The sequence below is a fragment of the Hyperolius riggenbachi genome, unplaced genomic scaffold (assembly GCF_040937935.1).
Source record: "Hyperolius riggenbachi isolate aHypRig1 unplaced genomic scaffold, aHypRig1.pri scaffold_116, whole genome shotgun sequence".
NCBI lineage: Eukaryota > Metazoa > Chordata > Amphibia > Anura > Hyperoliidae > Hyperolius > Hyperolius riggenbachi.
The window spans coordinates 411,506-429,699 of record NW_027152341.1 but is presented as its reverse complement, the minus strand read 5'-3'; the positions used below and the strand labels follow the sequence as shown (position 1 = coordinate 429,699).

General features: G+C 47.1%; 1 protein-coding gene across 1 annotated transcript in view; it reads left to right on the top strand.

Annotated features, from left to right (window-relative positions):
* LOC137543604 (probable serine/threonine-protein kinase DDB_G0283337) overlaps positions 1-6,238 on the top strand; it is a 157,463-nt gene extending 151,225 nt beyond the window's left edge. Inside the window, exon 3 of the mRNA XM_068264709.1 lies at positions 4,850-6,238. Coding sequence (XP_068120810.1) covers positions 4,850-6,081 — 1,232 coding nt within the window. The 3' untranslated portion in view covers positions 6,082-6,238. The remainder of the gene's footprint in view (positions 1-4,849) is intronic.
* Positions 6,239-18,194: the final 11,956 nt, after the last annotated feature.

The window sequence follows — 18,194 nt, the reverse complement described above, 5'->3', positions numbered from 1 at the left end:
TAATATGAAATGCAGCTTTACCTATATAATCAGAAGCAATACAGACTTCTTCCAGGGCTAAGGTCCCCTTGAGGTTATCTGCCCACACTTTAACTGCTTGGGCAATAAAGGTTAGGGCTATGGCAAGTTTGCACACACCCCCTATGCTGATCTAGATCTAAGTCCATTTTACTATCAAGAGCATCTAAGAATGAGACCATGGGCTCGATTCACAAAGCGGTGCTAACCCAGTAAAAGACTTTAGCCGTGATAACCATTGCACCACGCTGGTGAAAAGACAGTTTAGGCGTGATAAGTTTAGGCGTGATAAGTTTAGGCATGATAAGTTTAGATAAGTTTAGATCGCGTGCAAAGTCCCGTTCGCAAAGCAGCGCCATTAAACTCTATGCAAAGTGCACCAGACTTTGGTAGCGCAAAACTTTTGATCAGCTGTGCACTGCGGTGCTAACCCAGTTGGTGCTTAAACTTATCACGCCTAAACTTATCACGCCTAAACTTATCATGCCTAAACTTATCATGCCTAAACTTATCACGCCTAAACTGAGTTTAGGCATGATAAGGAGCTTTTCACCAGGGTGCTAACTGTTAGCACCGCTTTGTGAATCAAGCCTCAAGTCTTCTAACAGAAGCATCACATGTTGCACCAAACACATAACAGATGCATCCACAAAATGTGCAGATTCTAGTTGGGCTGACAATTCACCTTCTATAGGATAAAGTTTGCTTAGCTGGTTGGCCAGAGCTGGCTTCTTCTTAATTCTAGACCACTCATCTTAAATTAAGTCGGTGTTAGGCTTGTCTGGTCAATGACTATTGGTCAGGCCGTATGCCCATATGACTGACCTCTAGCCCACCCCTAACACCTGCATAAACATCTATCTTATCACTAACAATAACCCTGCAGGTAGTTGTAGCATGCAGACTGACAGATAGTATCCACCAAACAAAGCAGTATGAGATGCAACACAGTTTCAAGAGATATAGTCACCTGAAGCCTAAGGGCTTGAGGTAGTCTAGACGATAGCCAGGTAACTACAGATGCAGAAGGGTAGAAAGGCAATTCAACAGTACAGATTGCGTGGTCAGTTCAGGCAGATGTCGGTCCAGTCGGCAATCAGACAGATCCGGGTACAGGCAGTGTCGGCAACGGGTAATCCAATCAGAGAGCGTAGTCAGGAACAAGCAGTAGTTAGCAACGGGTAATCCATTTAGAGGGCGTGGTCAGGAACAAGCAAGGGTCGGCAGCAGGAGATCAATCTGGAAATAAGCTTGGTCAAGGTACAGACAAAGTCGGCATAAGATTAGAAGCTGTGTGTGAGAAAACGCGGAAGAGCCGCCGCAAGTACTCAGAGTGAGGCGGCTGATTCCGCGTCTAACATGGCATCTGGCGTGCTTAGGCACGCGTCTACTAGCCGGGTGGAACGCGGAGAAACCGCCGCATGCCCAGTGGACAAAGCGGTGGAATCCGAGTCCGACGCAGCAGTCTGTACGCATAGGCCTACTACTGACACAGTGGCTGAACGCGGGGAAACCGCTGCATGCTCGGATGGCGGTGTGGCTGGCCCCGCGCTCGAACAGGCTGATACATTGCAATACATGTCTGGTGTAGCTGGGACTGATAGTCCACACAGGTTCAGAAGGATGCGCGCGCGGAGAGGCAGAACATTTATGACAGCCAGAAGGGTGTCAGCTGACCAGGCCGGTCAGCTGACAATTCTTTCAGTTTTCATTGGTCCAGCACTTATGGGAGGCGCTAGGGAGCGCTGGTCTATATATACTGGGTGCTGGTCATTTCTCTGGTGTCTGGCGTTGCGATCACTATGTGGTAGCACTCAGACCTTGTCAGTATCTGTGTTTATCTAGTCAGTTTCCAAGGTGTTGATGATCAAGGAGCTCACACCTTAGTCTAGGAATTCTGTTATTATCTGTATTGTATTCTAGATCAGTTTCCAAGGTGTTGATGACCAAGGAACTCACACCTTAGCTTAGGCATTGTTGATTATTTGTTATGACCTTCTGCTTCCCTGACCATTCTTCTGATCTCTGATTTTGTACCTTTGTCATTCTGATACTCTGTTGCCAAACTCTGCTTGCCTTAAGACTCCGCATCTGCCTCCTGTCTCTGTACCGTATCTGCCTGTATGTTAACGACCTGGCCTGCCCGACCTCGAGAACTATCTTCCTGTTAGAGATAGTTCACAGACCTGTTGGTGACACCCCCTCATTGGTGTCACTCACGCTCTGCCCTTCCTTTTCCTAGCTTGACTCCTCTTTCTAGAGAGTCCAGGCTAGCGGAAGGAATTGGTTTCTGTGCAGTACTCCTTACTGCACTTGCACCTACTCCTGAGGTGCGGTCCTCAAAGTATTACTGTTGCACCAATACACTCTTATCACTCAGGTGTCCAGAGGTTAGAGATATATCTGATTATCAGTGATACTGCAGATCATCAATAATCTGGTATATATCTGCATTCTCGGTGATACTGCAGATCACCGGTAATCATACCCTCTCTGTGTTACACCGATCGTTACACTGTGAGCACAGTCTCAGCAACAAGCCCAGCAGAGACTATCACGGGTGATGACAGAGGGCGCTCACCTTATTCTTATACTAGAATTAACCAATCAAACAAAAGGAATCCAAAAGTAATCAATCACTTTGCGGCGTGTCAGCAATTCTGCTGACACGCCATGCATATACGCTGTCCCTGTTTACAGCGGCGGAGCGCGTACTTTGGATGCGTCCGCCGCTTAGCCAATGGGAACTGAGCACTGTGCACTCCACTGACATCGGAGCCCCGCCGAGAGCCAGAGGCTTGTGCCTCAGCGTGGTTCTCGGCATTCCAGTTGGACTCCTCCATAACTGGCCTTCATAGTGGCTACCTGGACGGTAACCCTTGTTTGTGAGTATAACCTACATATACTTACCTTCCATACCCAATTTACAGTACATACTACACTATACTGGGCTCTCGGCGTCTTCCCTTATATTAGTTGGTCATGTTTCCCTTGCTGCAGAAGTTGATGATTTTGCATGTTCCCCTAATAACTGCTGTACAATTTCCCTAAAGATGGTAAATCCTGGTGTTGTGCTTCTTCTTCTGTAGGGAATGAATAAAAGCAGGTTGCAAATACTAGTTTCTCAGGTAATGGCCTGTCACCACAAGCCCAGCAATCTGATTATCCGCCATGTTTATGTGAACTTTTGCATGAGTGGTCCCTTCTGCTCGATCTTCAAGATGAGCATGGTCTCTTAGAAGTTGAAGCACATGATTGGCTTTGAGGGCAGTAAATACACAATAGTATGTATTAAGTAATTGTAACAAGTAAAAGTAATTGTAATTGTTACCGGGCCTTACCAATAATTATTGGGCTGATCAGTCTCCTGAGCGCAGCAGCCTTCGTTGCTTCTCCAGCGAATGGCTGAAATAAGCAGTGGTGCAGTCATGTAAGAATAGGCAATAATGTCTGGTAACTTTAATCCAATACAGTAACAAAGTGCCTTTATATTGGCTTACTGAAGATGCAGGGACAGAGGGTTTTCTGTGAACATAAAATATCATCAGTGTCAGCATGTGTGGATTATTGACCAACAAGCTGTAGTGTAGTGGTCCAGAATTCTACCTTTCTTTCTTGTAAAATACAATCTCCCATAGCTGCAGTGGCATCCATGCTCACCACAGCTCTGAATTTAAACTGTGTCTCCTTCCAGGTACAGCATGGGCCAAAGTTCCACAATCCCAGATTAAATTTGGCTATTTATACCATTTATTATAAAATTTACATTTTGTTGCTGCTATAATGTATGGCAGTGATATTCAAACTTGTTTTTTTTTTTGCATTATGAAGTTTTTTCTCCTAGTATGGCAATGATATTAAAACATGTCTAAAGGTAAACAAGAGGAATAAAAGGTTTATAGAAAGCATAATAAGTTGCTTTATATGCATGCGGTGTGGTTTCAAAAATGTGCAGCACTATAAGATTTTGCTAAATGGTATTGTTAAAGTGTTAGGCCCCCATTTAATTTGTTATAGCTTGTCCTGGTGATCTGGTGGTTACCCCTCTTATTTAGAGCGTTCCTTGGCATCTAGTGGTGCTTTCCCTGGGGTCTAGTTGTCCCCCCCTTCATATATTTTTCCTGTATAGTATAGTTGCCCCCCCCCCCCTTCCACTTTAAGGCAGGCCCTGGTAGTCTAGTGGGCCCCCTTTCCCTTTAAGGCATTTCTTGGCAGTCTAGTGGGTCCCCTTTTCTCCACAGCTCTTCCTGGTAGTTTAACCCCCCACCCTAATAGTTTTATATGGTAGTCTAATGGTTCCTCCCCTTTAAGCATGGGTACTCCCTTCCATATTAAAGGTCTCCTGGTAGTCTAGTGGTACCACCCCTTTACACTGTAAGTGTTCCCTGGTAGTCTAGTGGTGCTCCCTTCCCCTTTTAGGGTCCCCCGGTAGTCTAGTGATTCCCTTGCAGAGATCAGCAGCTGGAAGCAGCTGTGTAAGTATAACTCACCTTCCTACTTTCTCTTATCACTGCTCTCTAGTGTCTGCACATACCTGGTCCCGGCTGAATACATCATCAAGCCAAGACCCGGTAAAGGCACAGACAAGAGGCCGGTGGATATGAGAGAAGAGGAAAGTGCCGATTAGCCAAGAATGTAAGATATTACTGTTTTCCCCCGAAAAAAGACACTGCCTTATATTAATTTTTCCTTCAAAAGATGTGCTAGGGCTTATTTTCGGGAAGGTCTTATATTTTGTGGGGGTAGCGAGATTCCCCCTTATGTATAGCCATATGCCCCTTTCAGGGAAACACTGTAATAACTCATAATAATTTCTTATGTCTCCTTACAGCGCCAGAGACTGATGCCCCTCCAGATCCAGGAAGCATCAGAGCCTCCTCCTACCACTACTTCCCTACTTGGATACCAGCTGAAGCATCTCTGTTTGAAAACCATGAGGACAAGCCTCCGGATTACGTGTTGTCTGATGTCACCACTTCCAACTGCTGCTTGGAATATCAGAGCCATGGGAAGGTCCATGAGTATTACTGTGCTGAGTGCTCCATCTGTATATGTGCTGCTTGCTACCAAGGAGAAGCACATCAGGGACATCAGGTAGATACTATAACTAAAGTGTTTAAGCAGGAGAAGGAGAATCTGAAAAATGTACTGAACACACTAAAATTGAAGAAAACAGAAATTGAGTTTAAGTGCCAAGATCTGCAGAAGAAGGACACAGTTGATAAAGAGAAATCAGATAACATAATTAAAAGAATGGGTACCTTCTCGAAGTTGCAGCAGAATCAATGGAACTCAATTGTGACTGACATTTCTGAGCAGAATAACCAATACTTACTATTCCATGACAAGCTGAGTAAGCTGCGAAAAGTGTCCATTGACAGACTGTGCAGAAAGATTGAACTCATTAAAGAACTAGATAAGCAGTCTGATCCAGTAACTTTCTTAAACATGCTAGAATATGTCAAGGAAGCTGCTATGGAGGAAGGTGATACACAAATTGATGCAAGTAATGTGGCTAGACCTAAGTTTACGAATGTTCAACAATCATTCACCGTGACATATACCAATACAGAAGGGAATGAGCAAAAGCATAAGCTGAACCTATCATTTGATGACTCAGATAGTAATGCCCATATACCAAAAAGTGCTAACACAAACCATAAAGCATCACAGACAGAGAAAGAGGAAGGCTCCTCCTCAGCACCACTTACAGGTAGTAATGCCCATTTACCAAAAAGTGCTAACACAAACCATAAAGCATCACAGACAGAGAAAGAGGAAGGCTCCTCCTCAGCACCACTTACAGGTAGTAATGCCCATTTACCAAAAAGTGCTAACACAAACCATAAAGCATCACAGACAAAGAGAGAGCAAGGCTCATTCTCAGCACCACCTCAGATGTGTGTGTCTGACAACATGCCACAGGGGGGGAATGAAAAAGAACCGTCTTTATTTTCTAAAATCATCCAAGCATTAAAATCTGCCTTAGAGTGGTTTTTCTCTCTCTTCAAATGTTCAGAAAAAGAAAAATGCTACAGCAAGGATTCCAGTACTTTGCTGTGATATCGCTGCAATGCTCTGTGTATTTGTCATGGTCTTTATCATACTGTATCACATTAAATAAAACTGCTGTAGAGAACTGCTATGATAAAGGAAGCCAGATCGGTTGAAAAGGGCGCCTGTAAAAAAGGGCGCCTGGTGGAGCCTATATTTCTATAAATTCGGCTACAGAGAGGGTGCCTAGTGTAGCCCATCTAACATTGGTTATAAAATCCATCCTGGTATATCCTATTGATGTTCACACCGGTTATAAAGGGATCTGTCACTTGCGTTACATAAGGGATCCATTTTTTATAGCCCATATCTTTTTACCCGTATCGGTTCACTTCGGTTTTGAAAGGGATCCTTATGCCTTGTATAACCCATGTTAGTGAAATTCGGTTATGAAAAGGATCCTTCACTTTGGTTATAAAAGGGATCCCTTTTTTGTAGCCTTTTTTTTTACTGCGGCTATAAAAGGCCAGATGTTTTGCCCATCTATGTACTCTTCGATTATGAACGGGATCCTTCTTTTGTTGCCCATGTGTGGTAACTTCGGCTATAAAGAGGACGACAGGTTTAGCCCATATGTTGTACCTTCTGCTATGAAAGGGAACCGATTTTTAGCCTATATACACTAATTTTGGCTACTCCAAACCCGGATGTCCGTGTAACCCATAAACGGTTAAAGCAACTCTGCTACAGAAACCACCTGGTGTAGCCTATAAAGGTTGAAACTATAGATAGTATGCCTACAAACCAGCTACAGCTGTAGCCCTTATATGCCAACGTACTCAATCACAAAGTAAGTGCGCTTCTTGTAGCCCATATTCTGCTAAAACCGTTCCAAATTGCTCTGTTGTAGCCCATAATATACATTCGTCTGTAATACGGAGTCCGGTCATAGCCCATATCCCTAAATCTCCCTCATGGTATTAATACTAATATTAATGAGCAGTTGCCCATACGTCATTGACCGGATATGTAGCCGTGTAAGTATAGCCCATACTGCTAAATTACAATGTTTATGTTAATGAAAGTTCGGTTCATCTCATGCAATTGGTTCATTTTAACAAATCCAATCATAGGATTAGAACTGGATCATGAAGGAGACATTATTCATTGTACCGTGGAGTCGTTGCTAGTCACTTCCATCAGTGTTCATAATGAATCATATAGTTACTCCATCAGCACTGGCTGACTGTGAGTACTTTGAATGAGTTACTTTCTCATTTGCAAGTGACTCACTTGTTTCACAGTGAGTACTAGTTATGTTATAAAAAAAAGCATGCCTGCCTGTCATGATTGGGATCTTTTCTACAGTATTGCTGAGTGCAATATTAAGGCAGGATTAAAGGTGCCCATACACTTACCAGATTGTCCTGCGATATACAGCAGAATTGATTCAATGTATTAGAACTGGATCATAAAAGCTTCATTATTCATTTCAAAGAACTGATGTATGGGATTTGAACTGGATCACGGCAGATTCTTTATTCATTGTTCATTATGAATCAGATAGTTGGTCCATCAGCACCAGCTGAGTGTGAGCACTTTGAATGAGTTGCTTTCTCAAGTACTAATGGTATTAATGGTTCATGCCTGGCTTGCATGTATTGGATCTTTTCTATAGAGTGCAATAGCAAGACCGGATTAAAGGGGCCCATACACTTACCAATTTTTCCCACGATATACAGCTGATTAGATAAGTGTGATCGAATCTGTAGTGAAATTGATGCGCAAGCGCTGATCGACCGTTTGATTTCCATGTGAAATGTAAAATTCCCGTGTATGTGTCCGTGGCGAAGATATTGCTTGATTGCTGGTGTGTGGGGATAGCGTTGATAGCAGCGTTGTAATAAGCGACGTCCGATGCTAGCGGCAATACATTAAGTGTTCCACAGGCGCGTGTCCTCAGTGTCCCTTCTACGCGCTTTTCTCCGACTGGCTTCTCTTACTTCCATGTTGGTGGAAGTTTAAACAGTACAGCTCAGTCTGCTGTTTATACTACCACCGACAGAAAGTAAAGTGAAGCTGGAGCTCTGGACCCCAGAGCATAGAAGAGACAGCGGAGACCGGTGGATGTGCGCAGGCTGGAACAGGTTATGTATGAAAAGGTTTGTGTTGGGAGTGCATCATCAGCGGCAGTTCCACAGATTTTGAATTGTTTGCATAGTGAAATTGATTTAAAATCACTTAGCAGTCTAGGCAGGCAGCCAATAGATCCCTCTTTGATCAGAGTCAATCACAGATGGATCTATGTGCTGGTCGATGTGTTGGGAATTGATCAGTGTATGGCAGCCTTTGTTAACTTTTTGCACCGGAGTTATCTGAACTTTGTATTTCCTTTAAAGTACATAGATCATCTCACTTTGTAAAAAAAAATTAATCTATGCTCAGATCCGATGTGCTGTAAGTACTCGAGTTGTTAGATAAAGCTTGCCATACATTATCCGACCAACCAAACAATCATCCATCCAATTTGAGTAATGTAATAAAAATTTATGAAAATTGTTGCGGCCAAGTGCATGTCCGACCGACAAAGAACCCAATTGCAGGCTAGAAATTGGCTGCATGGTCGATTGCGCATGCTGGAATATGTCTGTCTTAATTCAGTTGTTTGGTTGTGTGTCGGCCCCCTGCAGCCTCCGCCAAAATGTGTAAATTTAAGTAGTGTGTGCATTTATACATTACCTGTGCGTTGTCAGCCTCCATGCGTTTCCGTCCATCCTGCTGTGTTCCGCATACAGTCTGCCGTTGCATAGTGTCTGACCTGAGATGCTATGCGCCGCTAGCGTGTACGCAGTTCTTACCCCGGCGAGATGGAGGGACACTGTGCGGAAGCTGTTACAGGACAGTTAATGCATAATTGCACCTAACTACATAAATTTATAATTGATTGTGCCAGTGGATGGTTGCACACCTCAAGCTCAGCCGATTAACTGACGATTTAATGCTGAAATTGGACGGGAATCAGCATGTAGTTTATGGCCAGATTCTATCGAGAGACAAATTGATCTGTAATCAGATTCGATTACACATTAATTTTTCTCTTGGTGGAAGCTGCACATAATCTTCAAATGTATGGCCACCTTAAATCTGCAATGAAACTGTATCGTGTGGATCCAGCATTACTTCACTATTGATATCTAATTTATGGTTCCGTGTTAAATACTCCAAAGTGTATTATGCGGTGCATGCAAAGGGGATGAATGTTTTGTGTGCATTTTCTTTCATGTATTTTCATTTTGTTGTTTCCAAAAAATTACTTAGAATCATTGTGACAAGGAAATGTTTTGAATGAGTGAGTTATGAGTCTAGAGTCAGGACTCAGCAGAAGATACTGTCCTGTTCTCTACACACAGACCTCTATTCCTCTCCATAGACTCCAAACTCCTTTATCTCTGCAAACAAGTGTCAATCCATGTTTATGCAAATGCCCTGCTGCTGCTCCAGCGTTGGCACGCATACATGTTTTGTAGTTTGTCTGCGTTTTTCAGTTTTGTACACACAGACTCCTAGTCCTCCACATTTAACACCCCCCTTGTTGAATAAACGGCCCAATTCATGTGTACTTAAGTGCCCTGCTGTTGCTTCACACTTGACATGCACTTACGGACTGGGTATTATTTCCATTTCCTCCTCATCAGTGTTGCTCGGATACCTCATTATCCTATTCGAGTTTGGTCGAATTCGGATAGTAAACTATCCGAATTCACTCGAAGTTCGATATTCGAGTTAATTGAATATCCGATTCGACCTCGGATATCCGACGTCACTATCCGAGTCTGTATTCGAGTAAAATATTCGAGCTGGCCTTAAATGGCTTTTAAAACTTGTATTGGAGGTCAATGATGCATGAAACCACCTTTTTTATGAAGAAAAACATCAAGTGATTATGTGGTGATGTAGTAGTTATAAAAAAAGGTATCAAAAATAGTAAATTAACTTCATGAAAAGTGTTTGCATGAGAAGGTGTGTCCAAAATGGTTGTAAGTTGGATATCTTCATTTACGTCGTCTTCATCTTCTTCTTCTTGAATCTTCTACTCGAATCTTCTTCTTCTTCTTGAATCTTCTTCTTCTTTCTTCTTCTTTCTTCTTCTTTCTTCTTCCTTCTTCTTCCTTCTTCTTTCTTCTTCTTTCTTCTTCGTTCTTCTTCCTTCTTCTTCCTTCTTCTTTCTTCTTTCTTCTTTCTTCTATCTTCTTCTTCCTTCTTCTTTCTTCTTTCTTCTATCTTCTTCTTCCTTCTTCTTTCTTCTTTCTTCTATCTTCTATCTTCTTCTTCTATCTTCTTCTTCTATCTTCTATCTTCTTCTTCTTCTATCTTCTTCTTCCATCTTCATCATTCATCTTCATATTCATCTTCCATATCTTCTTTTATATCTTCTTCTATATCTTCTTCTTCTTTGTCTTCTTCATCTATATCTTCTTCATTTTCTTCTTCTATATCTTCTTCTTCCTCTTCTTCTCTATCATTATATTATGTGTCTTGGTTTTCCTTTCTTTTGTAATATTTTTTTTTACTTCATTTGTGGACATATTTTATTTTAATAACACCATAGTTATATTTGTGTTGATGGCATAATAGGTAGGTAGTGGCACATTGCAAGCCACAGCACATTTTTCTGTGTACCCTGGCGGTGGTAAAACACAGACATCAGCAGGAGGAGGAAGTAGTATCAAGCCGTAGTGTGGTAATAGCTGCCGGTAGGAGAGTGGGTGGGCAGGTGGCAGCAGAAAATGGTTCTTATTCTGTTCTCCCTGGCAGTGGTAGCAGCACACAGACAGCAGAAGCTCAATGCAGCTACAGGAGGAGGAGTAGTGTGTGTCAGGCAGTGTGATTTGACTGACATAATAGGCCCTGGTTCCTAGCGGTGGTACCAGGGCCGTAAATAAACAGCATGAGGTTCCAGACAGCGGTCGTGAAGCCCACATTGTGTCCAATACACAATTGGGACAGCACAGTTTTCAACCCGGAAACCTCTAAAATAATTACAATTTTTTTTTTCAAAATAATGCAGGAAGCTATTTTTGAGCGTAATAGCTGTTGGCGCATGGGCAGCAGCACCTTGTAATGTGTTCCCTGGCAGTGGAGACACAGACAGCAGGAGGAAATATAACAGCAGGCAGCGTGAGGAGGATGAGTGTGTGTGGCAGACTGGCAGCAGGCAGCAGGAGGGCAGGCAGCGAGACATAATAGGCCCTGGGTCCTATCGGTGGTTCCAGGGCAGTAAATACACAGCATGAGGTTCCAGACAGTGGTCGTGAAGCCCACATTGTGTCCAATACACAATTGGGACAGCACAGTTTTCAACCCGGACACCTCTAAAATAATTACAATTTTTTTTAATTTTTTTTTTTCAAATTAATGCAGGCAGAGAGGCAGCTATTTTTTAGCGTAATAGCTGGTGGCGCATGAGCAGCAGCACCTTGTAATGTGTTCCCTGGCAGTGGAAACACAGACAGCAGGAGGAAATACAGCAGCAGGCAGCATGAGGAGGATGAGTGTGTGTGGCAGACTGGCATTTGGCAGCAGGCAGGAGGGCAGGCAGCGAGACATAATAGGCCCTGGTTCCTAGCGGTGGTTCCAGGCCATAAATACAGAGCATGAGGTTCCAGACAGCGGTCGTGAAGCCCACATTGTGTCCAATACACAATTGGGACAGCACAGTTTTCAACCCGGACACCTCTAAAATAATTACAATTTTTTTTTTCAAATTAATGTAGGCAGAGAGGCAGCTATTTTTGAGCGTAATAGCTGGTGGCGCATGGGCAGCAGCACCTTGTAATGTGTTCCCTGGCAGTGGAAACACACACAGCAGGAGGAAATACAGCAGCAGGCAGCGTGAGGAGGATGAGTGTGTGTGGCAGACTGGCATTTGGCAGCAGGCAGGAGGGCAGGCAGCGAGACATAATAGGCCCTGGGTCCTATCGGTGGTTCCAGGGCCATAAATACACAGCATGAGGTTCCAGACAGCGGTCGTGAAGCCCACATTGTGTCCAATACACAATTGGGACAGCACAGTTTTCAACCCGGACACCTCTAAATTAATTACAATTTTTTTTTTTCTCAAAATAATGCAGGCAGCTATTTTTGAGCGTAATAGCTGTTGGCGCATGGGCAGCAGCACCTTGTAATGTGTTCCCTGGCAGTGGAGACACAGACAGCAGGAAGAAATACAGCAGCAGCAGGTGTAATGTGTGTGTGCGCCACTTCATGTCCCCCTCTCGCTGACAACAGGGGCCAGGAATTCGCCTTCCACCCAAGCCTGGTTCATTTTGAGAAATGTCAGTCTTTCCACAGACTTGTGAGACAGACGAGATCGCTTCTCAGTGACGACTCCACCGGCTGCACTGAAGCAACGCTCTGACAGTACGCTGGAAGGGGGGCAGGAGAGCACTTCCAGGTCATACTGCGCAAGCTCGCTCCAGATAAGCAGGTGCTTGACCCAATACTCCATGGGATCAACAGGGGCAACGCTGTCAAGCCTGCTGAAGGACCCCATGTAGTCAGCCACCATGCGGGTCAAGCGCTGTCTGTGACTGGAGAAGGATGCTGCTGCAGGCACCTCCTCTAGTCCTTGGCAGCTCTACACTCATGTAGAGCTCGTTGGTCAGAGACAGCAGGTCTGTGATGCGCGTGCGCTTGCTGCTGGTGGATGCAGGCACCTGCTGCTGCCTCTATGCTGGCTGGACAGTGGGGGTGGATGGCTGAGGGAAGGCTTCCTCCAAGCGCTCAACAAGGGACAGCTGCAAATCCCTCATTTGTTGCGCATGGTCTCCTCCTGCAGGCAGGAACTGGCTGAGCTTCCCCTTCAGACGTGGGTCCAGCATCATGCAGATCCAGATGTCCTCCCTCTTCTTCATCTGGATGACCCTTGGGTCCATGCACAGGCACCTCAGCATGTACGCCGCCATTGGGAAGAGTATGGCCACGTCTGCTGGCACATCATCGGCAGCCCCAGAGCCAACAGTGCTGTCTTCCTCTGCCTCCTGCACCTCATCCTCTCTCCACCCCCGCACCAGTCCAGCTGCGCTCTGCTGCTCCCCCTCATCAGCAGCAAGGTCAGGGACCTCCACCAACTCCAAGCCCTCCTCCTCAGAGGTGGCCTGTGAAGCTGCCTGCATCTCCTGCTGGTCCAAGGCTGCCGCTCCCTCTTCCAGCAGTGCATACAAGTCCCTGTCCAGCACACACACCAAGGGGACCCACTCGCACACCATTGCATGGTCCCTGCTTACCATGCTGGTGGCCTGCAGGAAGGGTGCCAGGACTGAGCACACCTGCTGCATGTGCCCCCAGTCCTCGGTGGAGATGATGGACGGGAGGTTGGTGGTGGCACGCCCAGTTGCAGTGATGGCGGCAACTGTTGCTCGTGCAACGTACTGACTGACAGCCTGCCTCTGTTCAACCAGACGCTCCAACATCTCCAGGGTGGAGTTCCAGTGAGTTGGAACATCGATCATGAGCCGACTTCCTCAAGGAGTCGGTCCATCCCCTGATAGGTCCGCAGGAACTTTTGGACTACCAGGTTTAGGACGTGCGCCAGGCAGGGGATGTGGGTCAGGTCTCCCTTGTTGATGGCAGCAACAAGGTTTGCCCCATTGTCGGACACCACCTCTCCGACTCTGAGGCCTCTGGGGGTCAGCCAATTCCTCTCCTGCTCTCGGAGTTTGGCCAGGACATGGTTCGCTGTCAGTTTGGTCTTCCCCACGCTGACCAATTCCAGCAGCGCTTGGCAGTGGCGGGGCTTCACGCTGCTGCTGAGGTGGAGGGTTTGGGCTGGTGTGCCGGAGGATGGAAGCGGATCAGAGGAACCTGCTGCTATTCCGCTGACCCTGCATGGTGGCACCACCCACTGCGTTGTTGGTGCTGCTGCTCTGACAGTGCCCGATGCTGCTACCCCCTCCTCACCCCCTTCCACCAAGCTGACCCAATGCGTGGTGAAGGACAGATAGCGGCCTGTCCCAAACCGGCTGCTCCACGAGTCCATGGTGACGTGGACCCGTTGACCCACCGCGTGCTCCAGCCCTCTCCCAACATTGGCCATCACAGAGCGGTGAAGTGCAGGGATGGCCGTGCGTTCAAAATAATGTCGGCTGGGGATTGGCCAATCGGGGGCTGCACACATCAGGAGCGCACGCATGTCGCTCCCCTTCTGCACAAGGGAATAAGGCAGGAGTTGGGAGCACATGGCCCATGCCAGCAAGCCGTTCAGCTGACACATACGACGGCTGCTGGGAGGCAGAACCCTGACCACCCCCTGGAAGGTGTCGCTGAGCAGGGTCTGGCGATGCCTTTTGCTGGCACGGGAATCAGTGGAGGGAGCAGAGGAGGCCACTGAGGACTGGCTGCCAGAACAGGCCTCAGTGTCGGCAGCAGGAGTTGCAGAGGGAGGAGAAGCAGTGCGTTTCTGACGCACTCCTGCTGGTGCTGCTGGAGGAGGTGGAGGAGGGCGGGTGGCTGCTGCCGACGGCTTCGCAGTGGTGGCCGGTCTGCCACTGCCACTGCCAGCTTCCGTCAACTACATGAACTCCTCATGCTCATGAAAGTGTTTCCCTGCCAGATGGTTGACCAGAGAGGTGGTGCCGTATGCAGAGGGCTCCTTCCCTCTGCTGAGCTGCTGGCGGCACTGGTTGCAGGTGGCATACTTGCACTCCACATATGGCAGGGTGAAATAATTCCAAATTGGGGAGGTGAAGTTGCCCCTTTGGCTGGAAGGTGCTGCTGCCGCTGGTCTCCCAGTGGTGGTTGGGGGGGGGGGGGGGGGTGTTCTTGGTGCGGCTGGTGGTGGCACTGGCAGAACTCGTCTCCGGATCAGCACGCTGTGTGGCCTGCATACCACGCCCACTTGTGATCCTGCCCATGCCTGCAATGCTGATCCTTCTAGCAAGGCCCACAGACGCATCCTCCTCCGAGCTGATGACATCCCCACTCCCAGGACCTGGCACCCAGTCTCTGTCCTTCACCCTGTCATCATCATCCTCCCCCTCCGCAAACATGTCCTGCTGGGATCCCACAAACTCCCCTTCTGCATGCATGGGCGGATGGACAGTCACCACTGTCTGACTGTCCAAAGCATCATCCCCCAAAGTGCCCATCAGCATTCCTTCCTCCTCCAATTCTGCCGCAACAGCACTCCATAACCCCGCTGTGCTTGGGGATAAGAAGGTGCTGAGTGACAGGGCGCTGGTGTCGCCCGCTGGGGCTGGAGAACTGCACTCCTCCTCCCCAGGCAGTGCTGGTCGGCTGCTGCTGCTCTTGCGAACAGGAGTGGTGGCGGGGGTGGAGGACTCGGTTCCAGAGCTAATAGTGGCCTGCTCATCCACCATCAGTTCCACAATAGAGTCTGCATCCTTCTCCTCAATAGGACGGCTACGACCTGGCGGTGGGAGGAACATCTGCGCCACATGCTGCTGCTGTGTCTCTGCAGCGTGACTCCCAGCTGTTGGGCGGCCAAGGAGTCCACGGCCAGTGGCTAATGGCGGAATAGCCACTGGTGCAGACGCAGAACTGCGCATCATGGTGGTGGCGCGGCTGCCACGCCCACGACCTCCTCTCTTGGTGATGCCCTTGCTGCCCCTGCCCAAACCGCGGCTGCCAGTGCCAGACATCATATATTTTTAATATTATACAAATGAAAAAAAACGTATGTATGTAAAGGCGGGTGGGACAAGTGGGGTACTTTAATGGGGTGGGACTGGTGGTGGTGGGTGTGTGAGGTGACGGACAGGTGTACTCTACAGCAGAGATCGGTGTAGTGCTAACGAGAGAGTGCACAGTGCGCACACAAAGACCCTAGCTGACGCTGACTGACGGTGTCCCTATACACAGACTACAGTACAATTCAGCGAATACACAATACAAGTAATATAAACAATAGGACGGGTGTAGCACTAACGAGAGGGTGCGGACAGCGCAGACGTGCACTGCGCACACAAAGACCCTAGCTGACGCTGACTGACGGTGTCCCAATACACAGACTACAGTACAGTACAAGTCAGCAAATACACAATAGAAGTAATAGAAAAAAAATAGGACGGGTGTAGCACTAACGAGAGGGTGCGGACAGCGCAGACGTGCACTGCACACACAAAGACCCTAGCTGACGCTGACTGACGGTGTCCCTATACACAGACTGCAGTACGGTATAGTCAGCGAATACACAATAGAAGTAATATAAACAAATAGGACGGGTGTAGCACTAACGAGTTCATGCTGTCCGTCTCTACTCTCCATACCACATTCAGATTGCTATTATATACCACCCGCCCGGTCCAGCCTCTACTTTCATTGATCACCTTTCAGCATGGCTTCTCCAGTTCCTCTCCACTGATATACCCTCTATCATCATTGGAGATTTTAATATACCCATCAATACCAATTGCCCTACTGCCACCAAACTTCTCTCTCTCACCTCCTCGTTTGACCTCGCCCAATGGTCCTCCACTTCCACCCACAAAGACAGCCACACTCTTGACCTTGTCTTTACCCGCCTCTGTTCTATTTCAAGCTTTCATAACACTCCGCTTCCCCTCTCAGACCACAACCTTCTTACCTTCTCAATCAATTCTTCTCTACCGTCAACTCCTCCAACACTACACCATACAGTCACGCGCAGGAATTACCGCAACCTGGATGTGAATTCCCTGACTGAGGCCTTGCAACCTCTAAGTACCCTGTCTTCCTACACTGACCCTGAGGCAGCATCCAGTTACTTTTTTAATGTAGTCTCCTCTGCCATGAATTCAGCCGTTCCACTCACCACCACCTGCCCCCGCCAAACTAACCGGCAGCCCTGGCTCACTGAACAAATCAAACAGCTGAAAAGGCACTCCAGGGTGGCAGAAAGATGCTGGAGAAAAAGCGCTGCTGTAGAAGACTTCAATCACTATAAACAAACTATGCAGGAGCTCAGGGATGCCCTCACTTCTGCTAAGCAGTCTTATTTCTCCTCGCTCATTTCCTCACAGTCCCACAACCCAAAACAATTGTTCAACACCTTTAACTCCCTACTTCGTCCCCCACCTCCTCCCCCTACCACATGTCTGTCAGCCGACAACTTTGCATCATACTTTACAAGCAAGATTGATGCAATACGTAATAGCTTCAACGCGCAACCATTTTTACCAGCACAGCCGTCACCTATAAATTCCTTCTGTCCACCTGCACCCTCACCCACCACTAACTGCCTTCCCCCCACTCCACAAGACCAGTCTCCCACTCTAACATCTTTCACCACACTAACTGAACAGTGTCTTTCCTCACTAATCTCCAAAGCGCATCTCACTACCTGTGCCCTGGACCCCATTCCCTCTCATCTAATCCCCCAGCTTTCCTCCTCCTTTAATCCCGCTCTAACAACTCTATTCAACCTTTCTATCTCCACTGGCACTTTTCCTTCCTTATTCAAACAAGCTATCATCACACCACTAATCAAAAAACCCTCTCTTGATCCAACTTCTCTATCCAACTACCGTCCTGTCTCGCTCCTCCCCTTTGCTTCTAAACTGCTGGAACGTCACATCCATTCAGAATTGTCTGCCTTTCTCTCTACCAACTCCTTACTTGACCCCTTTCAATCTGGATTCCGCACACACCATTCCACTGAAACTGCCCTCACGAAAGTTGCTAATGACCTACTGGTAGCTAAATCCAAAGGCCAGTTCTCCATTCTAATACTCCTTGACCTTTCCTCTGCCTTTGACACGGTTGATCATGCTCTGCTTCTGCAGACACTGTCATCTTTAGGAATCAAGGGACAAGCACATTCCTGGATCTCCTCTTATCTCTCTGGACGCTCTTACACTGTCTCCTTCTCTAACACCAAGTCCTCTCCACACCCACTGTCTGTTGGTGTACCTCAAGGCTCTGTTCTTGGGCCACTTCTTTTCTCAATCTACACCCGTGGCCTGGGACAACTAATTAACTCTTTTGGCTTCCAGTATCACCTCTATGCGGATGACACCCAAATCTATCTCTCAGCTCCTGACCTGTCCTCACTACTATCCAGAGTCCCCGACTGTCTACGTGCCATTTCTGCATTCATGTCCTCCCGCTTCCTCAAACTCAACATGACTAAAACGGAAATTGTGATTTTTCCACCATTGCTATCTACACCCCCACCAATTGCAACC